General features: G+C 40.0%; 2 protein-coding genes across 9 annotated transcripts; both read right to left on the bottom strand.

The window, feature by feature from the left end:
• Positions 1–273: 273 nt before the first annotated feature.
• Positions 274–11,338, bottom strand: LOC125187993 (uncharacterized). 8 transcript variants are annotated; one of them, XM_048084702.2, is made up of 15 exons: positions 11,168–11,338; positions 9,615–10,173; positions 9,251–9,530; positions 8,558–8,853; positions 7,520–7,699; positions 5,980–6,714; positions 5,746–5,840; positions 5,589–5,648; positions 5,422–5,510; positions 3,708–4,271; positions 3,527–3,598; positions 2,783–2,853; positions 2,640–2,697; positions 1,430–1,703; positions 274–1,306 (listed from the first exon to the last, which is right to left on the bottom strand). In XM_048084702.2, exons 2-15 carry the CDS (start codon positions 10,043–10,045, stop codon positions 612–614), a joined length of 3,900 nt encoding a protein of 1,299 aa, XP_047940659.1. In that variant the 5' UTR covers positions 10,046–10,173; positions 11,168–11,338; the 3' UTR covers positions 274–611. The 8 variants fall into 8 exon arrangements, with proteins under 8 accessions (XP_047940659.1, XP_047940661.1, XP_047940660.1 ...); XM_048084704.2 differs by having other exon boundaries at positions 3,527–3,583; XM_048084703.2 differs by having other exon boundaries at positions 5,746–5,837.
• Positions 11,339–18,479: 7,141 nt separating this feature from the next.
• On the bottom strand, positions 18,480–23,116 carry LOC148926595 (uncharacterized). Its single transcript, XM_089059186.1, has 5 exons — positions 19,954–23,116; positions 19,477–19,907; positions 19,277–19,431; positions 18,978–19,210; positions 18,480–18,923 (listed from the first exon to the last, which is right to left on the bottom strand). Exons 1-5 carry the CDS (start codon positions 22,480–22,482, stop codon positions 18,480–18,482), a joined length of 3,792 nt encoding a protein of 1,263 aa, XP_088915312.1. The 5' UTR covers positions 22,483–23,116.
• Positions 23,117–25,265: the final 2,149 nt, after the last annotated feature.

Genomic DNA, 25,265 nt, shown 5'->3' with positions numbered 1-25,265 from the left:
ACCTCGAAAGGAACCCAACTGCCAATCTACTATTCCATACACACTACTTACCTTGACTGCCAGGATATGCACTCCATGCATCATGGAAACAAAAAATGGTCACAAAGCCAGCATACGATCATCAAAGCCTTCGCATCTAAAAGAGGTTAGAAACTGTAACAAGAGTGAAAACTGATGTAAAATGTAAGTCCATGAAAAAATTAGATATGTTCCGAATGATGCCCTCCTAGGTGAAAGATGATTTAAACCCCACAGCCAGCACAAGAGGGCTAATTTTGCAGAAGTATGGTTTTATTGGAATATAAAATTTATGTACATGGGACATTGTTTCTTATCTGTAATTCTACAACGGAAGTAGTGCCTACTAAGACCTTACAACAGAGATGTGGGCTTATATGTCGAACAAAAAGATCTTTACAGTCAATTGTCAACAGCCAGATTACGAACATATCCTTATGCAGGAAAAAGAGAAACTCCATAATCACTCAAGCTGAGCTTATTGTACAGACAATGGCATGAAGACGATTGTCACTGGACAATCATGGCAACTGTTCTTTCTTTCTTCTTTCTGTGATTGTGTATAAGGCACAGGAATGTACAGCATTGAGATCTCAAACCATCATATTCAACTCTGCCAGGTCATCCATTGGGATTCCAAGGCCACCAATACAATCATTATCATGTAACCCGTCATCCTCAATATTCATAAACCATGATCCTAGGTCCTCTCCTTGACCACCTAGATCATCAGTAACTCCTAAATCATCCATATCAGGCAGTTGCAGCCCAGATAAATCAATTGGTTCCTCCAACATGTCATTGGAATGGTTGTTGTTATCCTTTCCAGAGTTACTTTGGCTATTCTCACTTGATTTATGCATTGCTGAGAATATTCTGTTTTCTTGTTCTCCCGTATTCCCCAGAGAACCATTGATTGAAGCAGACAAATGAGCAGTTTTCTGCTTGGTTCTTGCCTTGGACTTTCTATCTCCTTTGACAGAGGCTGAAACAGTGCGGCTATTTTTCACCATTCCGTTTTTGGAGAAAGCCTCTCTGTTGTTTCCTTTTCCCTCTCTATCCCTCTCACTCCTTTTTCCCTTAGCACTGCTTGAGAGAGAACCACCAAGGCCAGTGCTAATGATACCACCTACATTATCAAGTAACACTTCCCTCCTTTTTACTCTATTTGACCAACTGTCTTCTTTCCTATTAACTTGTTCAGAACCCAGATTATTTGATGGGAATACTTCAGAAGAATATGTATCTTGATTGTTTGAACTGGGGCTCTGCTGTGGACCCACAGGAGCTGAGAACACAAAACGAGAGTGTTCACAAAAGGAGAAGCTCTTACTTTAAGGAAAGAAGAGTATTCGCTAGAAATAACATAATTAAATGTTTATAAGCATCCTGAATTTTATCTGGCATTTACCTGAAGTTCTAGCTTCAATAGAGCTTCCAGATGCTCCAAGATGCAGTTTTTCAGACTCATTATCAGTGCTAGAGTTCAATGGTTGCCCATCAAAAAGGAAGGATACACCAGAAAGGAAAATGTCCTTATAAAGAGGATCGTCAAAGCAGCTCTTTCCTGTCTCCTCAAATTCTCGGTACCGTTCCATAGTCCGCTTAACAAAAGCTAAGGCTACTTGCTTGGCCATTTTACCACTAGCACTTTTCATCCCATGGGCATTAGGTCCACAGCAACTCTGTAGGGAAGAAACAGTTAATTTACAAATCAGGCTATACCAGAAATAGTTGCCAGTGGCATTTGATTAAATTGTGAAGAAGATTGAGACAGAACCAACTTTAAGAGACAACCAAACACAGAGGAAGATGATACTATGATTTGCTTCCAGAAGATTGATAATCATGATCTTGTTTCAGTGTCCTTATTTTTGCATTTCAGAGATATAGGCAGCATAGAACATAGCCATTCATTGGAATTGCTTGTTTCTTTTTTACATTCAGTATGTTAAGCTTCCTCTTTTGTCATATACTTTTTTGTTTACTTATCTTTTAATCTGAGTGAGCAATACCCATGTGATTAGAGCACTCAACATGAAATTTATACTACCTCCATCTTTGAAAAATAAAAACTTTTGAAATGGCACGGGTTTTAATGCACAATAAGAAAGAAGAATTTGTAAAGTAAGGGGGATGGAGAGAAAACTGAGTAAAGTAAGAGAGATGAAGAGAAAGGTAGTGGAAATAGAGTTAGTGGGTTGTGGGGTCCACTTCCTAAAATAGAAAGTTAAGAAAGTTTCTATTTTTAAGAGACGGCCCAAAATAGAAATAGTTTGTATTGTTATGAGACGGAGGTAGTATTTGTTAACTGAGATGGTCCAGTTTTTGGTTTTTACATATGAAAGCTTTTGAAAAATCGTGTTTCCTGAGCAGCAGGTGCTCAGAGGCTCTCAAAATTGGATGCATCAATAATCGTTGATGAAAAGAAAAAAAAATTCTCAGGTATCTCAGTATCAGTCTGTTGGTAGGAAATTTAGTTTGAAAATATTACCCCTACTATGAAGGACAAGATATAGATTACTGTTTTTCTCAGTAAAGAGTCAACTGATTCTCTAAAATGATTTCCTACATCAATATACAAGGTGATAGAGGAAGAATGCGATGATAGCGATGATTACCATGTACTTCTCATAGGCCATTCCCACAAGTTTATTAAGAGCACGCTCTTCAAAATCCCTACAGTAAATGAAGATGCACAATTATTATCAGGCAAGATAGGTTATCCATACATTATTTCTTAAAAGACGAGCAGAATCCTTACTTCTGCTGGAGCTCTTTAGCATCAGTAGCAGAACAGAGAAGTTTGCCAAGCAAGCTCTTCTTCAGTGAAACCTAGATACGGGATTAACAATAAGAAGGATTATCAAAATAAAAAAATAGAAGGTTCACAAAGGAAACTTAAAATACACACAAGAAATGCTATACTCCGCTAGCCTTTGTTCTATCTTCCTTTAAGAGAAATTCATCCATCACTTTTATTTTATGTTTCTTGCAGCACATACATATGCATAGATGAGGATGATGGAAGTGCAGGTAACACAGATTTTTAACTGACTTCTACCAGGCATTTCTGTTAGTGTGTGGAACAAATCCGACAAATTTAGCTTTATGTTACATTTCCTTTGTTAGAAATGGGCCACTCACCCCCTTAAAGGGCCTTATAAGGGCGGAGGGTTATCCACTCATTTATAGAGGAGTCAAGATCACCAATTTGTGGATGTGGGCCAAGAAGGGATTTTAATACGCCCCCACAATGCGTGGGACAGAATGATCATCAGACTTCCTGACTTGCAACAAAGAAACCCATCACGAACTTGGGCCCGCTCTAATACCATTTTAGAAATGGGCCACTCCCCCCAGTAGAGCAGCCCATTAAAGACATCCTTAATATGCAACTATGAATAAATAAAATATACGTGCGCTGAAAAAAGTATTGAAAAAATATCCAATAGGAAAGCTAAAGTCTTCTTGATTCGTTTCAATTTCATACTTTAACAGGTGTTACCTGTTCCTGGTACTTCTCATCCAACCTAGTGATATCCCCGCTTATTTCATCTCCACTCTGTGCCACATAAGACTGATAAGAAGAATGTATCAAAAACTTGATGCAAGGCTTCTAAAGCAAGAGAGAAAAAGAAGCATGTGCACTAGATTGAAAACCTTAAAGAGGAGAAGACCTAACATACCACTAAATCTGGGTAGATTCCTATGCTATGAACCTCCATAATAAGTCTTTCATTTATTGACATATTTTGATACTGATACTCCGAACATATTGTGCTAGGTATCAACTGGTCTGTGTGTAAACCATCTTGTAAATGGTCACAGTTAGGGAAACCCATGCCAGGAATTGACATAATGTTCTGCTCCAGTTCGTAAAATGATCTTCCATTTGAATTTGAATCATATCCATTAAACGTAGGACATCCAGAAGGGTCACAACTTGGTGACGTGTGAGAACAGACGGTATCTGATCCCAAATCTTTTTCAATCTCAAATGAAGATTCATGCGCATCATATCTGAGGTCATGTTCTTCTTCAGGAATCAAAGCCGCAATAATTCTCTGGTACATGGAAATCTCATCCGACTTCTTCACACCTGTAGCCACATGCTCAGGGCTAAGATCCAAACATCTTGCTTTAGTCTCGCCTCTCCCAAATTCATTCGAGCCATAGTCAGGTACTAAAATGCAGCTAGCTGTATCAATTTGAACTGGAGCAGGTGTGTCCATTGTTATACCAGAATTAATCTGGAAAGAATAAAAATGACACAGAAGACTTCAATATACAGAAATGCAACTAAATGTAGAAAAGTGGCATCAAACTGAGCTTCAATCATCAGAACATGCTGAGCATCATTCAAGGCTTAATTCTTATATACTTGCATAAAGTACAACTTGCCATATATAATGTGCGTATAGAAGGTGCAATTGAACAGGAGTATTCATAATAACTGTAAGGGTCCCCATAAGGCTTTAACCCCAACTTTGATTGCTTATGAAGACAAACAGACTCCAGACGAAATGGGTACCAATAAATCAAACAGCATTACCTAATCACAACCATTAGCACCAATAACACATCAATGCTGACAGAAGTTTCAAATTTGTGCAATAACTGAAGATGTCAACCAAGTATAAAAAGAGGGCATGCTCAAGGTGAACCTAAGTATAAGTCCTAACAAGTACTTATAGCATTTTATGTTTGATAGATATCATACATGAACTTAATGTATTACTACATGCTTAGTAATTGGATGAAAAGTGTTACTTACTTCATGTATCCTTTTCCCAAACACAATAAAATGCTGAAAGCAAGCAAGTCGCATAGTGAATTTTATTAGAAAAAAGATTAAACATATCGAGAAAAGAATAAACACTGAAAAATTGAAGTCTACAGAATCTGCCAAGAAATATAAAATCTTTTAATAGTAATATGAGCAGAATTAGGACATAAATGATTTAAAAGATAGTAGTGAAGTGGGGTGGGAGACCAATTTTTAATATAAAAGGTGCATATATAAAACAACCAAATGGGTAGATTAGTAACGCATTAGTTAGCAAGGGAATATAGTACAAGTGTAATTTAATAAAAATTCACTCCACTAATATTTGGCAATCAAAAGACTACATAATGAATATCTAACAGTCAAGGACTCAAGTCCATTGGCAAAATGTGGAAGTAACCCTTCTATTTTCAATCAACAGCAATATGTCTCTTAGCCAAAATAACAAAAATAAAAAAAATAGACAAAATACTTTCCCGGCCCTTCTAACATGCACAGCTATTACAATATACCTTAACATGTGGCACATAACATATATCACAAGTAATTTCATCAAAATTCAATTCATGCTGGAATTTTGAAATTAATTGGTATGTAAAACAAATAGACTTCACCTGATCTTTCAAATAAGATATATGCACATCAGTGATAAAATGAAATAAAGGCTCCATCTTCTTCCAGAATGGGCTTGTGAGAGCTTGTGCTGCATCCAGTAACACTTATTATTGCCAGGAGAAAGTTATACAGTACGAGAGAATTAGAGCCTTAAAACAAATAATACCAGTGTTTGCAACAGCATTTGCAGCAGCCAAAAGCTCTTCATGACCATCATCGGCACCAACTTTATAAACATATATATCAATTATCAGATAAGGAAAATAAACATTGGGACTGGAAAAACAAATGTCATCGTATGCATTCTAAAATGAATTGATTACCAAGTAAATCTGATACTGTATTGATGGCAATATGCTTTTGTCTTGTATAAGCCTTCCTGTCAGAAAGTTTTCTTGTAGGTGGCCTCCCTGCTCTGCTGCACAAAAGATTTTCACCATATCATAAAAGTTTCTTGTTCTGATGGATAGTTCAAGTTCACAACATCAAGACGATCCATACAGAAAAAAGAGCAAAAAATCCAAGTCTAGAACTTCTAATTTGTTTAGGGTTTAAACCTTTCAGTCTTGTCAAGACCAAGTCTAGAACTTCTAATTTGTTTAGTGGTCCCTACATTCCCAAGCTTTTCTACTGACAAAGGGAAGAGAGACCTAGAGGAAGTAAATCCTCGACCAGTTCTGCCTTGTCTCCTTACACCATCTCCGTGGTCGTCCGCATTGACTGCCTTATTTTTCCTTGGTGGTAGAAGCAGAGCTGAGATTTTCTGGACATTCTGAACACTTTTCTCATCCAGCTCATCACACTTCTTGTTCTTGTTTCTTGACTTGATTTCAGCAGCAACTGGTCCATCACTTTCAAATAATGCAGCTGGAAAGATATTATCACCTTTTATTTTGGTTTGCTTAGGAGAACCAGCAGGAAAACATCTTTCATTTACCATCATGTCAGACGCAGCATCCATAACAGGGTCCTCATCATTTCCAGAAACAACTGGTAATAAACTAGTTCTCCTTGCCGTTCGAGAAATCTTCTGTGGCCTTTGAGCCCAATTGGCAACAGGAGATGAAGACCGGGCAGAAGGGGTCCGTTTACGACTGTTGGCCCCAAGGCCACCCGAAACCTTGTTTGTGCAGTTAGAAAGATCCCAATCATTAGATGATACAGACCGTTGCACTGCTTGAGACATCTTAGAGCCACCACCAACTAAACCTGAGCGTGGACCCCGGACATTAGCATTCAATTTTGAGCCTGAAGTAGGACTACTGCAACTGACATCTTCTCGTGAATTTTCCCTTTAAATGGTTGAAAGGATAAAAAATGTTACACAGCAGGAAACAAAGAAGCAAAAAACAAGATGAAGGAACATAAAACAGAACAAATTTCTTGCATGTGGCCCAACTTAGAGATAGTTTTTCTTTCCTCACACAACTAACTCATGGCCATGAGCCTGATATGGGCCAAAAGTATGGCCTGACATCATCACACCTCATAATTTACATACTGTCTCCAGCGTGAGCTCAAGTAAAGTGATAATTAGCACCAAATATCCAAGACGAAAACCCAAGAGTATCAGTGGCCATAATATCATAAATGACAACTTGTATCCGGTCATCTTATTCTATGCATCTTCCTTTGGATTAAATTTTTCATTTCATCCACTAATGCTATAATTGATATCTTGGATTAATACACTGTAACCACTATTGTAACTCAACAGGAAGGCCTCTAGGACTTCACAGAAACAAAAATTTATGCCCAGGCTTTCATCAAGTGAGAGGCAGATCGCATATTCATTACAAGAAGAAAAATGCATCAATTTATTAATCATGTAATAACAAGATACTAAGCAAGTTTCAGCCAATTGCAATGAACAATGAATGTCTTGACCAATCTGTTTCAACTCAACCAGCGAAGTGATTTTCAGAATTTTACTCAGCATGAAAAATAAAAACCACTCTCATAAGGCATGTTCTTTTAAACCTTAAAACAGGTCTTTCAGCAGTATGACGACAAAAAAAATATAGATTTGTCACATTGTTTAATCGAATAATTCTATGGAACTAATTATAGAAACTCAAACAAAATGAATTTCCGTACTTGTTTACAGCTTTCAGATTCACCCTTTCTTTCTCTTGTCCATTAGGATGCTCTCTCCGCTCATGGAGAATAGAACTGTTTTCAGAATCAGTCCGAGACATAGATGACCGCATCCCTGAACTGGTCTGGGAGGTAGCCTCACTTTTCACTAGCCCTACGCCTCCATTAGCAGCACCAGATCTGTGTGAAGTTGTATATTCACATCAGCATCAGTGAATCTTTTTAACCAAGGAACTTAATGCATATGGTGAAAATAAAACCTTTATTGTTATCAAGAAAAGAAACTGTAGGGAAAAGAAAAGGTTAGATGTTTTGTGCTCAGTTATTTAATCATCCTTGGAAGATATTCTTACCAAGAAAGAAGTAAAACCTTTACCTTTATTATTATGTAAACATTACTACTTAATAATGCATATGGTGAAAATATAAAATTATCATAGGACATGAAGATAAACATTAGCAGGCAAAATTATGAGAATAAACCATCAAATTGACTGGGCTCGTTATCGGATAACAAGATCACCATTCAGACACATTAAAGTTTATAAGAAGAATAAATCCTTCAATTTATTTATCTGCGCCCAGCTCAGAATTGTTAGATCACATAGAACATGCAACACCATAAGGATGATTCGTCCCTGAAAGCATAGGCTCTCAAAGCCAGCCATCTATTATTCAAAGCATGGAATCCTCACCTAATTATTATGCATATCGATAGACTGCAAGAGGAGATTGTTGTATAGAACATCAAAAAATAGGACTACTCGTTAATCTACATGAAGAAAATAGAAACAATATTCATAAATTATTATGCACCTTAGATCTATCCAACAAAAAGGAAAAAACGTTATGTCATGTCAAGCATCTTATGTTTTCTCTCTGACTCATTACCGAATCTGATAAGTATGAATAGGCCAAAAACAAATGGATTATAAGAGTTGCACAATCATCCCAGCAGATAGACAATCAAGTGCCAAAAACTTGTGAAATACATTTCATTATTCCAACAGTATCATTGATAACAAAACTTTGTCTCACCTGAAGCCATAGGCATCGGCCACCCTTGAACGGGCTTCGGGAATTTGATGTGGATGTGTTCCTTGTTTAGGTTCCCTATAACCATCAACTGCTTTTGTTGTCATTGAACTAGAACCATTGTCTATCTTTATACGTGTGCGCTTTTTCTTCATTTTGGAATTCTCCCAACCTTCAACAGCAATCGATAGTGTTCGATCCTCACCATGAACAGAATTAGAACTAGAGATTCTTACTGCATCCCTGTCCTTATCCACAGCCCCAGGTGGTCTTGCAAGGTTATTGGCACGTGCATCCATCTAATTGAAAGGAAATATAAAGTCAGACCTTCACTAAAATGGTTTCAGTTCTCAATTTCTATCAAGTACAATGGAAGTCCAACATCTATTCATGACAAGAATATTGTGGATAATCAAAAAAACAATTAATATCACACTACTAGATAGGCAAGCAAAAGTTCAAATTTGACGGAAGCATGTAGGTCACTCAATATGTATTGAGAAATTTTCCATCAAAAATCTTCATTAGGGAAAACACGGAATTCTTTTAGGCATAAAGTAATATAAGGTTAAAAATAGTCAACTGAGTTTATTTAAGGAAAAACATGGAATTCTTTTTGGAAATAGCATAGAGGATTAAAAGGGGAAAAAACACAAATAGTTAAAAGGGGAAAGAAAGAAGGAAATGACCACAAACCCTAGCGTCAACTATAGAAGTTCGAGTGCGCTTGCTTGGAATGGTATTCTTTGTCCTTCCTTCAGACTTTTGTTGCTCCAGCTCAAAACCATTTGCAGTAGCATGGTTTTGCACTCCCATTTTCCCAACACCCACTCCAGATGCTGCACGATCAATCCTCAACAATGTGTTGGATCGATCATAAGACAAGGTATCCAGCCGGGATCTCTTTCTCGATGGAATAGCAGGGAAACACTTATTAATTACTGATAAACAGTCATTAAATATCTTCACGCGTTCCCTAATGAAGGTGAAACATTATAATATGCTGCTCACTTCAGATGGGAAAGAAAAATAAAGAGGGGCTAAGATTAATAACAGTTACCTAGCTTTAGTACCACTTTCCCGCACACCAGATTTTAGGCGTCTGAGATCGTCTAACGAGGGAGAAGTTAGTTGTTTGCTTCTCGAAGATGTGGGAAGAGAATCTTCCACGGGCATGCCAACAGCAGAACTTGCAAGCCGCTTAAAATCTGCTGGCCTGTTCAACTTATGATCTACGACCATAGACTTTGGATCAATACGCACGCAATGGAAGAAGTTGAGTACATCATTTTGAGTTACCGATGAGTTGCTTCTTGTCATATTTGGAAGACTTGACAAAAGTGGGTTCTCCAAGTTCTCACGAAAGCTACCTGATCTGTCCAGTGAGGCAGCACCATAGGAACCACGGTGGACAGATGTATACAATGGCCTATCAGGGCTACTAGATGAAATATCAAATTTGCTAGATGCTGACATGGCATCAGTTTCCATACACTATCTGTGTTGAGATACCAATTAACACAATCTTGCATGGCAATGTTGTATTACCAGAATCTATACGCATCAAATCAGTGCTCAGAAGGGTTGAATATGACGACAGGACACTGACAAACCTGTGCCTAAAAGATAACCAAAATGCATGTTATATAGAGATTTACCTTAACCCTGAAACTAAACAGCAAATGCATTGCAAGTCCCACATAGAAACAATGATGGAAGGAAGTTCTAAATAAAATAAAATGAGCATTGCAGTATAAATAAACAATGAAAGTTAAATCACCGCAAGAGGAAGACAACCATCACTACACATATTCCCCATTATCTGCATGTACAAGCTTTAAAAATAGAAAGTTATAAATGTAAACTTTCAGTCAATATCATTGAACAATGTAACCAGATAATTCAATGGATGCTGCTGCACTTAACTCATTACCAAAACCGGAGCTTTTATACGCACTCCTTAATCCTTATATCAAAATGCCGTACAACTATCTTGACTCTTGAGTTCTCGAAAAGATTTATTATTTCTCATAGAGCAAGTCTAAATACTGAGCCTTCATTTTAAATTATTAAGCTTAATTAAAGCCCCTATAAAAATCCACTAAGTAAGCAGCTAGCATTCATAAAAGTGATTCTATTTCTCACCACACAAAGCCAATAGTCGCTTCTAAAAGTGATGTGTACTCGTGATTTCCTCAAGCAGATTGTACTTGTCATTACAGCCCACATGACTACCAACAGAAAACAATAACTGCACTATGTGATCACAAGCAAAACCAGTAAAATCCATTGCGTTTAATGAACTAATCACCAAATGCTCAGATTTAACACACAGTAAATTGCCATAACCTATTTGATAGCTCAATTATTTAGAAATTAACAGCAGCAATCACTTTAAAAATCTTCGAAAGACGTTTGATCCGCAAAGCTTCAACTCATAATCTTTGCAATAACGAAAACATCTTAGCTAATCGATCATTTCTAAGGGTTCAATTAGGGTTTTGAAAAAGATCACATAATTTATGCAATCATAAAACAGAAACAATAATTAAGATGGGAAATTACGCCCAGGCCAAATTTAATAGTAATTCATAAATAATGGGAAATAAATACCTGAAAATCGAGGGAGACGAAAAATTACTTCTAACCACCGTTAACAGCAAGTGGTTGATCGGTGGAGGCAGAGGTCGGTCGGTCGTTAAATCAGAAGACGAAGATGTTTTTTTTATTAAATACTGATTCTATTTTCACCTGATTTCGGCCCGACATTTAGCCCGAATGGATTGGTTTGTAAAAGTGTATTTAGAAATTAAATACTCAAATGAATATCTAGCAATAATTTCATTTAATCACATTGCCATTTAAGGAATATATCTGAAGCTAAGTAATTTGTTAAAAAAAATAATATGGGGCCACGCATTTTAAATCACAAGTCTAACTAGTTAGAACATGCTCATTGCTCAACAATTATTTAATTTTAATACTAACTAGTTAATCTTCAATCTTCGTTATTTTCGGTTCAAATTAAAATAAACATCTTCAAAATGAATATGTTCAAACATTGATACCAGTACTTATATAAAATATACCCATTTCCCTCCATATCACAAAATTTGTCATGTTTTAATCTAATATAAATTTTTAAAAATACTAGAATAAAAAGTATGTTAAAAGAGTTAGTGGAATGTAAATCTATTTTTATTTATTAGTTTTATATTTTGGTCTCTTTCCCATCATAGCATCTTCAAATGCATCATACAACCATTCAAAGGTTTCAATCTTTTGAGTTAGCAGCGCGGAGCTGTGGTGACCTTGAGGTCACGGGTTCAAACCTTATCACCCGTTGGGAGACTTTCGGCCTTAATCCGCAAACCCAGTCGAACATGATTAGTCGGATTCCGCCGAAGGCGGGTTCGGACACCTGTGGTCAAACCAAAAAAAAAAAAAGATTGTCCAAGTGTCTAATTAATATTGGTGTAGCATAACTTGTATCATGAGAATTTATATTTTTAGTCTTTTATTTAATTTTACAAATAAATTCCACATGTTTATTTAATTGGTGAATTATGTGATGGATTAGCTTATGCCTCAGGTGATCCACTCCGAAAATCAACTTACCATAAAGCAAATTCAAACATGAAAAATTTATCAATATGATTATGTGCAAATATTTATGCAAAAGCATACTTCATTGCGTTGATACTGACTCAACTTTATTTTACCCAAATAATATCTGCAAGTGTACAGGGTTATTGTAGCAAATAGCAAGCAAGAGTATATCGTATTCCACAGAGACAATTAAGTGTAAACCTAAGTACCACGAACCAATTTCAACTACTATCCAGACGATCGAGAATTTTGGTTTTAAACTAACAACTACTAAAAGCATATAAAATCAGAGATCAAAATAAGCACTTAAACAAGAAAACAATTAAGCAAGTTGTAGAAAATGATAGAGAAATATGCAGAATTCAAGGATCCGATGCACAACTCATAGCCTAACCCAATTGAAAGCGATTTACCATTTAAAGTCTCCAGAATTGTTGAATCAATCAAAAATATAGGTTAAACCCCATCCCGAGGTGAGAAATCCGTTGATTAGGTGTAATAATTGAAGCCCCCTTCTAATTCTTAGACCTAACTCCTAATAGTTCGATTAGATTAAAGATCCCACTCGAAACCTCAACTCTCCCGAGTTTTATTGAATTAAGGTGTGAAGTATTCTTCTTTCAAGGTTAAATATTTCATCTCCCGATTACTCTAAGAAACCCTACACTCCCAATTGGTGATCAAGCAATTGTTAGGAAAAAACACAAGAATAATTCAAACAATTACAAGAGCTAGATAAAAACGAAGTCAATTGGATTAAAACTATGAATCAATGCATCTTCACCAAAAATTCTATATAAAAAGTTTAGTTACTCATGTTCATGGTAGAAAACAAAAAGAAACTAAAGAAAACAATGGAAAACATGATACGGAGTACAAATGGTGGAGGAATTGAAGCTTGAATCTTCAATCTTCTTCCAAGAGTGCTTGAGATAGATGGGTTGTGTGTTTCACGGCGGTAGAGAATGAGTGGAGTTTCCCTAACTTTTCTTTCTTATTTCCCTCTTTCAAAAAATCGCGTTTCACTTCTGAAAATCGCCAGAAATACGTACCCGGCCGGGTGGATTTATTGTACTGAAAAATCACCCGGCCGGGTGGGATTCTTTCGGTACTCTCTGGAATTGCGCAAGTCAAATTGTTCCACCCGGCCGGGTACAATTATTGTACTGTAAAGTCACCCGGCCGGGTGGGACTGCTTCCGAGTTCTCTGTATTCTCCAGGGCTTCTCAACGCCACCCGGTCGGGTGGCTTTTCTGCACAAAAGCTCACCCGGCCGGGTGAGACCATGTTTCACCTCTTTCTTGCCTATTTTGCCTAAAACACTCAACAAACCCGTGAACTCCAAAACAAATAGTAATTGGCTGGAAATAACCATTTTGAGTACAAAAACTCAACAATTAAGCATATCAACACACCAATCATGACACTAAAATACGAGTTTGTCAACTCCCCCAAACTTAGACTCTTATTTGTCCTCAAATAAGAATAAGAAATCATGAAGAACAAACTCATGCATAGAGGTGGGATTGATGTTTTGCTTCAGAAAATTTACAAACAAGCTCGAATGTAGGATACATACAAGAATCAACCAAACATTAATTGAAGCTACTGTCTCGTATATCACCTGGTATCAATGCTCTCACAAGGTTTAGGAGGTGTGATTTCCTCCCTTTTATTCTTTCTCACTCAAGTGTATAAGAAGTACCATAAACACTCGAATCAAGTAACATGTAATGCTTACCATAGGCTTGCTCAACGTCAAACGTCTCCTCTGTTCTGATGTGAAAGCGAACCTAAGATCAGAAAGGTCTTTATTTGGGTTGTAATGTAGGCTCTTTGGACGGTATGGTGAATTTAGGCTATAGTGACTAAAGAATATAATTGAAGCACACATCTCCACAACAACCATTTTCCAAAATGCTTCTCAATACTTGGCTTTATCAAGCTTCCTTCCAAGACCCCCTTATTTAAGGCCCCATCACACTTTTTATTTACTTACAATACTTTTCTCTCCATTTTTTTTTCTTCTAGACTTCGTCTAGCTTATACCTCCATTTTTTTTAATATATATATATATATATACATATCTTCCCATCCTTTGTAACATTGTGTTTTTTTTTTTTTCTTTTTTCTCCCCTCTTATAGTTTTTTCGAATATTCCCTTTCAACTATCAAACACATTTTTGGCTATGAAGGCTAACTAGGGATTTATAAGCGTATGAGGATAATCAAAGAATGCCTAACTTCATCCCTTAAGTTCACATCCACTATAAAGACTTGACATGACGAGGAGCAAGTTCTAGAAACAAAAGCAAGTACCCAATCAAATCACACATGAACAAAGTATGGCTCAAATCTCACCGGGATTAGCATTGACCCAGCAAACAAGCACTTCACTCGCAATTAAATCATGGAATGATCACGCAGCCCCTAACCATTCTAACCACAATTTTTAAGACAAAAACAATTATCATCATAAGCCATCAACCCCATACTTAGCATCAATCATCTTACATTCATCCATATTCGAATTTGAGTCCCACAGGCGGGACTTATACCAAATGACCCCAAATAAAACATTAAAAAGAAAAAGTCTCAAGAACACAAGTACACATCATTAGCAAATGGAGAAATGGAACAACCAATCCACGTCAGAACCCCCCCAAACTTATTCAAGCCAGAGGATAGAATAAGTTTGAAGAGAAGTGGATGGTTGAGATACCTCTATTCGGCCGGCGGTGGGGACCTCGCGTAGTAGGCATGGTAGAAGGCCTGGCGGGTGGCATCACTAGCATCGAAACGAGTCTGTAGCTGCTGAAGCTGCTCTCCATAGTGATCCAGCCGAGTTCCAAAGTTGTCAAGTTGAGTGTCGCATTGGGACCTCCATGCCTCGGCGTTCGCGTTCCACTGCTGTGCCTGGATCCACTGGGCCTCCTGCTGGTCTCGGCTCACCCGAAGTGATCGAACTCCTGCAACAATTTCCGCCAAGTAACTGTCGTTGGATGGCCTCCCTCGTGGTCGGCTCCTCTTGGGCTGGCTGCTCTGGCCTTCTTCATACTCCGTGGCGGGCTCTTCATCATCCTCGTTCATAGCTGCTGGAGCGTTCTCTATCTGCATGAGATCCTCAGGGATATGCGGTTGCGGAAGACAGGCAGGGTCGACATAATTGGGCACGACATCTGCGGCTCCTTCCCCTTGAGGGGGGTCACTCTCGATCTTCTCCAAATGGTCTGGAGTATCCATCTTCCAATTGGTCTGGTAGCCCCATCCGCTGACCACGAAAAGCTGGGGGTCGGGGAACCTAATGCACGTGTTTTGATCTATCCTGAAGTACCCTGCGCCCCGTCTATCAACCAGAATGATGTTGGACCTCTTAAATGTGTCCCAATCCAATATCATGGGACCGGGATCTGGGGTCCTTCCCTCAAAGCTCACTCCAAATTTGAAGGCCAACGCCGCTACAATTCCTCCACAACACAACTTGCCGCTCTGTCTCTTTGACTGCCTCTCCAGGTTTTTGATTATATAATGCCCAATGTTGATCCTCCTTCATTTGAGCATTCCCCACAACACAAATAGTATTTCTGTGGACATGCTGCTTGCTTCTGTATGAGCTAAAGGGTAGTAGACCAAGGCCTTTGCCATGTACCGAAGGACAGGGTTTCTGATTGAGTTAACCTTGGCTCTGGATGGGGTGAACACCACTTCGCTGCTGATCAAGCTCCAGAACTCGTTTCTATTATAATCCTCAGGCTAGGGGTCCTCGAGAATGCCTTTCTCACCTTCTTCCATCAGTTGGAAGAGTTCATTGAACTCTTCGACAGAAATTGTGTGTTCTTCGTTAACGAGGCGGAAGGACATTGAGTTGATGTTCCTCCCCGAGAACTCCACTGTGAGGGTAGTGAAGAACTCCACCGTGAGGGCCTTGTAGGACCCGTGCTTCAAGGAAAACAAATGGCCAAGGTGTCCAGCTTGGACAAGGATATCCCAGGAGTTCTGAATTCCAAGTCCGTTTAAAGTGGCCCGACTTTGATACCTGGACGGTATGCTGTCTAGTGCCGCCAAGGCCTCCCATTTCCTGTTTTCCCCTTTTCGAAGGGTAACACCAACCTTCTACGGTTTGAGAGTTCTCAGGGCCATCAGTAGTAGGTACCTAGAAAGATAAATATTAGTGACTCCCCCAAACTTTAGGTCACAGATAAAGATGTAGGAAGATAGACTCTATTCCTAACATCCTCAATACCAATCACAACATTTAGGGCATTCAAGCAATCTAGCTAGAAATAAGAAAGATAGGCTCGATTTCTAAAATCTGTAAACACAACTTAACCAATTTTTGGGAGATAGACTCAATCCCTATGCCCATTGTTCACCAAAATTCTTGAAGGGAGATAGACTCAATCCCTGAACTTACATAAATCAACAAATTCAACAATAATATCCTCACATCTAAAGAATAGCAACAATGTTCATGCCCAAATTCAAACTCAACTCAAACAAGCTAATGTAAACTCTCAAGTCAACAATGCATACTTAATGACTTCACCACAAGCAAAATTCATACCAAAACCCATACAATTTCACAAATTAAGCACAAGACTATCACCAATTCAACTTGTAAAGGCTATAAACTTCATACCCATCACACATTGCACATCATATCCATGGCTAGAGAGTGTTAGAGGTGAAGAACATACCTTTGTTGCTTGTAGTGAGAGAAAAATCGAAAAGTATGGCTCTTTCTTGAGTGTGTTGGTAAAACTCCTCTAAATACACAAATTAATCGGACCAAAACACTCTAGCAAGAGGGAATTGAAGCTAGGAGGGTGGAATATGTGGTGGGTGTGTGAGATGTTGAGTGAATTTGTGTGTGTGAGGGAAAGAAATTGGGAAAGGGGAGAGAGGCGGGTGGAAGGGGGCGGGTGAGAGTGGTAAAAATCGCACATACCTGGTTTTATACCTAGGTTTCGCAGCGGACCCGGCCGGGTGGATTTTTCCAAAGGATAAATCACTCGGTCGGGTGAAAGAAATTTAGTACTCTCTGGACTTCCGACGTTGTTCGGTACTGACCCGTCCGGGTGGAATTTTTGAACTGATAAATCATCCGGTCGGGTACAATTGTTCTGGGCAGATTTTTATACTCCATCCGAATTTTCACTCCCTTTTGACCAGTGTTTACAACTTATTCCTGCAAAATGTCAGTTTCCAAGCAAAAACCAAATCCACATCCGATGAGATACTTGAGAAAGGAAACAAAACAAAGAGACTAAGGATACAAAAACCAAAAGAAGGAAGGAAAAACAAACACACCAAAAATCGAAAGACAAATCACACAAAAAGCAATAGAGTTACCTACTAGGGGTTGCCTCCCCTAAAGCGCTTTTGGTTAAAGTCGTTAGTTTGACATCTCCATTGTGCATCACTGCACCTTCAAGGAGAGACGGAACACCTCTTCCTTTTGCTCCATAGAGTGGAACTGCTTCACATTCTGACCATTGGCCGTGAACACTCGCCCATCATCAGCTTCGAGCTCCAAAGCTCCATTCTTCATTACTGTCTTGAGTTTGAAAGGGCCGGACCACCTTGACTTGAGCTTTCTGGGGAAGAGTTTTAGACGTGCATTAAACAGTAGCACCAAATCTCCAGGGAAAAACTCCCTCTTGTCTATCATCTTGTCATGGTACGTCTTGAGGCGCTCCTTGTAAATTGCTGAGTTCTCAAATGCCTCATTCCTAAACTCATCAAGCAAGTTCAGATAAGCTTGTCTCTCCTTTCCGGCCTTATAGTAGTCAGCATTCAACTGCTTCACCGCCCAATATGATTTGTGTTCAAGCTCCACGGGAAGATGACAAGATTTCCCAAACACCAACTGATAAGGTGACATGCCGATCGGCGTTTTATAAGCCGTCCTATATGCCCAAAGTGCATCATCGAGCTTCAAAGCCCAATCCTTTCTATTGGCATTCACCGTCTTCTCCAAGATGCCTTTGATTTCTCGATTGGCCAATTTAGTTTGACCATTGGCTTGAGGATGATAGGGAGAAGTGATTCGGTGCTTGACACCATATTTGCCCAACACAACTTCCAACCACTTGTTTTTGAAATGAGACCCCCCATCACTTATTAAGGCTCTCGGCGCCACGAACCTCGTGAAAATGTTCTTTTTCACAAAGTTTATCACCACCTTAGATGAATTGACCGGAGTAGGAATTGCCTCCATCCACCGGGAGACATAGTCAATCGCCAAGAGGATGTATTGTTGACCGGAGGATGGCGGGAAGGGACCCATGAAGTCGATCCCCCATACATCGAAAAGCTATATCTCCATAATAGTAGTCATCGACATTTCCTTCTTCTTAGAGAAACCCCCCGTCCTCTGGCATTCATTGCAGTGGAGAACAAACTTCTGACAGTCTCCATAAATGCTTGGCCAATAAAATCCGCACTGGAGCACCTTCATCGCCGTCCGATTTGCTCCAAAATGACCTCCGGTGGAGCTTGAATGGCAATTTCTGATCACATCTTCCCATTGTTCATCGGGGGTACACCTTCGAATGATCATATCTGCACATCTTCTGAATAGGAGCGGCTCATCCCAAAAATAGAATTTGATATCATGAAAGAACTTCCTCGTTTGATACTTGTTGAGGCCTTCTGGGACCACCTTGGCTACTAGGAAATTCACGATGTCCGCGTACCATGGCGACGAGCTTTGAGCATAGAAGAGGTGCTCATCGGGGAACTCCTCGTTTATCGGCCTCTTCAAATTCTCTCCTTAAAAGCAATGTTCCAATCTAGATAAGTGGTCGGCTACCACATTCTCACACCCCTTTCGATCCCAGATCTCCAAGTCGAATTCTTGTAGCAAAAGAACCCAACGAATCAGACGAGGCTTGGCATCCACCTTTGCAAACAAAAAGCGGATGGCGGCATGATCAGTGAACACAATAGTTTTCGCTCCAATGAGATATGGGCGAAATTTGTCGAAGGAATACACCACAGCTAGCATCTCCTTTTCCGTGGTGGTGTAATTTGCCTTAGCTGGATCTAGAGTCCGGCTTGCGTAATAAATCACTCTGAACACTTTATCTCTTTTCTGCCCCAGTGCCTAACCTACAGCTGCATCACTAGCGTCGCACATGATCTCGAAAGGTTGAGACCAATCTGGAGCTATGAGCACGGGGGCACTCACCAACGCCTTCTTCAAAATTTCGAAGGCTTGTAAACATTCTTCGGAGAAATGGAACTTGACATCCTTAGCTAGCAGACTGATCAGAGGGCGAGCTATTTGAGAGAAATCCTTGATGAATCACCTATAAAATCCCACGTGCCCCAAGAAGCTCCTCACAGCTTTCTCATTAGATGGTGGTGGCATTTGCTCAATCGCCACGATCTTGGCTCTATCAACTTCTAGACCTGCACCAGATATTTTGTGCCCAAGCACAATACCATCACGTACTATGAAGTGACACTTCTCCCAGTTTAGCACTAAGTTGGTCTTCTCGCATCTCTGCAATACTCTCGTCAGATTATCTAAGCACTGATCATAAGTCGATCCGAAGACCGAGAAGTCATCCATGAACACCTCCATAATATCTTCCACCATGTCGTGAAAGATGGACATCATACATCTCTGAAATGTGGCTGGGGTGTTGCAAAGCCCAAAAGACATCTTCCGGAAGGCGTAGACACCGTACGGACAAATAAAGGCCGACTTGTGCTGGTCCTCCGGAGCGATCAAGATCTGATTGTATCCGGAATATCCATCTAGCAAACAGTAGTACTCATACCCCCCCTCCCAATCTGTGAAGCATCTGATCAATAAACGGGAGAGGAAAATGGTTCTTCCTCGTTGTTGCGTTAAGTATCCTATAGTCTATGCAAACTCGCCACCCGGTCTCCAATCTTGTGGCTATCATCTCATCATTGCCACCTTGTATAACAGTCATCTCACCCTTCTTGGCCACGACTTGGGTGGGGCTTACCCAATCACTGTCGGATATCGCATAAACGATTCCGGCTTTCAACCACTTCAATACCTCCTTTCTAACCACCTCTTGCATTATCGGATTTAGCCTTCTTTGATTCTGTGCCTTATGCTTGGATCCTTCCTCCAATAAAATTCTGTGCATGCAAACAGTAGGGCTGATTCCTTTGAGGTCCGAGATGGACCACCCTATAGCTCCCTTATGCTTCCTAAGCACGCGCAGCAGCTTATCGAGTTCAGTAGGAGTAAGTGATGAAGAGACAATTACCGGATACGTCTCATTCTCTCCTAGAAAGGCATAATTGAGGTGTGAAGGCAGCGGTTTAAGTTCCTCCTTCTTCTCTTCTTTCTCTTCTTCTTCCGCCGGATCTCTGAGTGGTAGAAATTTGTTGTTCCTTCTTGGAATATCTATACCAGAATCAAGGGCTCCCACAAAATGAAGTATCTCCTCAGTGAGCTCGGGCGCTTGCAGATTGTTTGAAGCTATCATAGGCTGTGAAAGGCATTGCTCCAATCTGTGCTGACACGAGATAACATGGGCTACTTCTCTCACGCATTCATCAACCACCTCGATCATTTTGCACTGCTTGAACCTCCAAGCATCCTCATCATCATACCTCAGCATAGCGTCATAAATGGAGAATGTGATGCTCTCCTCATTCAGTCGAAGAGTGAGCTCTCCCTTGTGGACATCAATAAGTGCTCTCCCTGTAGCTAAGAAAGGTCTACCAAGGATAAGTGGGACATGTTTATCTTCTTCCATGTCTAGATCCACAAAGTCGGCTGGAAAAATAAATTCCCCGACCTTGACTAGGATGTCTTCAACAATCCCCTTCGGGTACAACACTGTTCTGTCCGCCATCTGCAGTGAAATAATAGTGAGCCTAAGCACTCCAATCTTCAACTTCTGAAAGAAAGAATACGGCATCAGATTGATGCTTGCACCCAGATCACATAGAGCTCTTCCCTCTTGACAATCTCCTACTATGCAGGATATGGTAAAACTCCCGGGATCCTTCAACTTGGTCGGCAGCTTCTTCTGAATAATGGCGCTGCAGCTCTTGTTCAGATTAACCGTCTCATATTCCATCCATCTTCTCTTGTTGGAGACTACATCCTTTAGAAACTTAGCATAACTGGGCATCTGCTGTAATGCCTCAACCAGCGGAATGTTGATCTGCACCTTTCTGAATATGTCCAAGAACCTCGAAAACTGTGCATCCGTCTTCTTCTTCTGTACCCGTTGAGGATAAGGGATCCTCACTTCAGCAGGAGTGTGAGCTGTAGGTGTTGTAGATGGAGCTGGAACTGCGTTCTCCTTAGGTGGAGTGGTGACCTGAATCGTCTCCGGTTCATCTTCTTCAACTAACTCCTCTTCAATAGGGTTCTCTGCTGCTTTCCCTGCATTCGCTGAGGGCATTGAGGGTCCCTCATAGCTCGTCCCACTCCGCAAGTTGATAGCTTTGCAGTCCTTGGGGTTGACAATGGTGGTGGAAGGGAATTTTCCCGGTTGAGTAAGAGTACTCACAGTCTGGGAAAGCTGACTGATCTGAACATCAATGTTCTTCAAATGAGTGGCCATTCCTTGTACATCCGTCTCGACCTTCTCCATCCTCTGATTGTTCTGCTCCATGACCTTGTTGGATTGTAGCATAAAGGACTTGAGTATGTCCTCCGTGGTCATCTTCTTAGGGTCATTGACCATCCCATCAGTAACTATGAATCCCAGAAGAGGCTGCAGAGCATTATTGGGATTCCCATAAGAGAGATTGGGATGCCCCTTGTTCCCATACTGGTTGTATCCTCCACTATTAAAGTTCGGGCGTGAGTTGTTGTAATACCTGTTGCCCCCTTGCTGCACATAATTCGCATCTTCCATATTTCCTTGGGGTTCTTGAGACGGTTGCCCCATCGTCATGCAATCGAACTTCATAGTTAATGCATCCAGCTTGTCAGATAAGGTGCTCATTGTATCATGATCCGTGGTATAAGCCACCCTATGCACCTTACTCCTTTCGTTGCTCCATCCTTCATCACTGGATGCAAGCTCTTCAATCACCTCTATCGCCTCCTCCTCTCCTTTCTTGAGGAGACTACCTCCCGCGCTTAAATTTAACTCCCGTTGCGCTTCAGGTAAACATCCCTTAAAGAACGTAATAACTTGCACTGTTGGGGACAAACCGTGATTGGGACACCTCTTCAGCAAGGCTTTGAATCTCCCCCATGCATCTCTGATAGTCTCCGCAGGAATCATCTGAAAGGCAATGATCTCGTGCTGCCTCTTAATAGCCTCACTAGGGGGATAGAACTTCTCCATGAATTTATGGACCATCTGGTCCCATGTTCTAATGGACCTCGGTGCCAAACTCTCTAGCCAATCTTTCGCTGAATCCTCTAAGGAAAAAAGGAAACAGTCTCAGTCGAATCTGATCATCTGTCATGCCATTCATCTTTGTTGTGTTGCAAATCTGAATGAACTTGGTAATGTGCTTGTTAGGGTCATCTGAGGATTTGCCCCTAAAAGCAATGTTTTCCGCCATCTGGATCAGTCCTCTTTTCAGCTCAAAGGTGTTGGCGTCGATATTATTGTGGACTGGTGGGTTTGCTACTCCCTGGTAAGCATATTGATTTTGCACTGGTACTGCTGGTGCACGATTGACCTGTCGGGGCAATTCCTCCAGCTGTCGTAAAAGCTCGGCATTAGTGGGAGGAGGAGGTGGTGGGCCATTGTTGTTGTTCCCTTCTTCGTTCTCCATCAGAATAGGAGAATCAGGACCAAGCTGATTATGATCCTGAGCTGGTGATCGAATAGGTGAGAGGTCCCTCCGATCTGAAGATGCTCCTACGCGGTTAGGCGAAGAAGCTTGAATCTTCTTTGTGAGTCTCCTATATGCGTTCCTCTTCCGATTTGATGCTTCGATTTCTGGATCGAAAGGTTCTAGAGGCAAGCCTTTAGAACGTGTGCGCATACACCTGAACAAGAAACACAATTGTGAGAACTCGAAAAATTAAAAGAAAAAAAATAAAGCAGTAATGTCTGAAGTAGTAATCTTGATTATTATCACGATATCAAGCTATATAACACAAAAAAAATCTTTCCGGCAACGGCGCCAAAAACTTGACTCAACTTCATTTTACCCAAATAATACTTGCAAGTGTACAGGGTTATTGTAGCAAATAGCAAGCAAGAGTATATCGTATCCCACAGAGACAATTAAGTGTAAACCTAAGTACCACGAACCAATTTCTACTACTATCCAGACGATCGAGAATTTTGGTTTTAAACTAACAACTACTAAAAGCATACAAAATCAGAGATCAAAATAGCACTTAAACAAGAAAATATGCAGAATTCAAGGATCCGATGCACAACTCATAGCCTAACCCAATTGAAACCGATTTGACATTTAAAGTCTCCAGAATTGTTGAATCAATAAAAAAATATAGATTAAACCCCCTCCTGAGGTGAGAAATCCGTGGATTAGGTGTAATAATTGAAGTCCCCTTCTAATTCTTAGACCTAACTCCTAATAGTTCGATTAGCTTAAAGATCCCACTCGAAATCTCAACTCTCCCGAGTTTTATTGAATTAAGGTGTGAAGTATTCTTCTTTCAAGGTTAAATATTTCATCTCCCGATTACTCTAAGAAACCCTACACTCCCAATTGGTGATCAAACAATTGTTAGGAAAAAGCACAAGAATAATTCAAACAATTACAAGAGCTAGATAAAAACGAAGTCAATTGGATTAAAACTATGAATTAATGCATCTTCACCAAAAATTCTACATAAAAAGTTTAGTTACTCATGTTCATGGTAGAAAATAAAAAGAAACTAAAGTAAACAATGGAAAACATGATACAGAGTACAATTGGCGGAGGAATTGAAGCTTGAATCTTCAATCTTCTTCCGAGAGTGCTTGAGATAGATGGGTTGTGTGTTTCACAGCGGTAGAGAATGAGTGGAGTTGCCCTAGCTTTTCTTTCTTATTTCCCTCTTTCAAAAAATCGCGTTTCACTTCAGAAAATCGCCAGAAATACGTACCCAGCCGGGTGGATTTATTGTACTGGAAAATCACCCGACCTGGTGGGATTCTTTCGGTACTCTCTGGAATTGCGCAAGTCAAATTGTTCCACCCGACCGGATACAATTGTTGTACTGTAAAGTCACCCGGCCGGGTGGGACTGCTTCTGAGTTCTCTGTATTCTCCAGGGCTTCTCAACGCCACCCGGTCGGGTGGCTTTTCTGCATAAAAGCTCACCCAGCCGGGTGAGACCATGTTTCACCTCTTTTTTGCCTATTTTTCCTAAAACACTCAACAAACCCGTGAACTCCAAAACAAATAGTAATTGGCTGGAAATAACCATTTTGAGCACAAAAACTCAACAATTAAGCATATCAACACACCAATCATGACACTAAAATATGAGTTTTTCAGATACATAGGAAATTTTCTATCTTCAACTTTAAAATATACAATGCCTACCAAAACAAATAAAATTCTATGGGACACCGGCTCACCCGGAAGAGGCACCGGGATCTCTTCTTTGTGTCATTGGCGAGAATGAGAGTAAGGAGTGAATAGGTGCATGTGCATTAATTGTGCTTGTTTAAATACGTAGCTCTAATATCGCCGCAGAATCAGCTGGAAACCAATTCAGATTTCTTTAAGCTGTTGCATATTTGCAACAGCTGGTACCGATGGGGCTGTATTTGGAGACGAGAATGTCACCCGTGAACTGGCCGGAAACCGATTTGGGCTTCCTTTAGTTGTTGTGTCCGAAGCAGCGACTATGCTGGACGACGGAGCTGCACGAGCAGTTTGTTAAGGCAGTCACAGAATTTGGTGGCGCAAATAGTCATTTTACTTTGTTCCCTTTTCCCCCCCGAAATTTTATTTTTTTGGAAGGCGTTGTATAATCTAAAGTTAAAGATAAAATATTTCCTATTTTTCACTATGATAGAAATATGCTTTTGTATAAATATTTGCACAAAATTGCACAAATCAAACAGATAAATTTCGCATGCTGGAATCTGTAGCCTATTTTTCCCGAAATAAATTAGTGAAAAAAACAAACAAACAATAAGCTAGTGGAGTAATAAAAAAAACATCAT

Source organism: Salvia hispanica, chromosome 5 (assembly GCF_029641045.1).
Source record: "Salvia hispanica isolate PSC_SH4W2 chromosome 5, Shi_PSC_v1, whole genome shotgun sequence".
NCBI lineage: Eukaryota > Viridiplantae > Streptophyta > Magnoliopsida > Lamiales > Lamiaceae > Salvia > Salvia hispanica.
Note: the sequence above shows the minus strand (reverse complement) of the source record. Positions and strands in the feature narration are given on the sequence as shown.

Excerpts from the sequence above, each read along its gene's own strand:
- LOC125187993 (XM_048084702.2), bottom strand. The coding sequence starts at position 10,045 with ATGGAAACTGATGCCATGTCAGCATCTAGCAAATTTGATATTTCATCT. Across the intron at positions 8,854-9,250 it reads CTTCTATAGTTGACGCTAGG|ATGGATGCACGTGCCAATAA; the intron begins GTTTGTGGTCAT and ends CCTTTCAATTAG. Across the intron at positions 6,715-7,519 it reads AATCTGAAAGCTGTAAACAA|GGAAAATTCACGAGAAGATG; the intron begins GTACGGAAATTC and ends AACCATTTAAAG.
- LOC148926595 (XM_089059186.1), bottom strand. The coding sequence starts at position 22,482 with ATGGTCCATAAATTCATGGAGAAGTTCTATCCCCCTAGTGAGGCTATT. Across the intron at positions 19,432-19,476 it reads GGGCACGTGGGATTTTATAG|TCTGCTAGCTAAGGATGTCA; the intron begins GTGATTCATCAA and ends CCCTCTGATCAG. Across the intron at positions 19,211-19,276 it reads CGCTAGTGATGCAGCTGTAG|ATCCAGCTAAGGCAAATTAC; the intron begins GTTAGGCACTGG and ends GCCGGACTCTAG.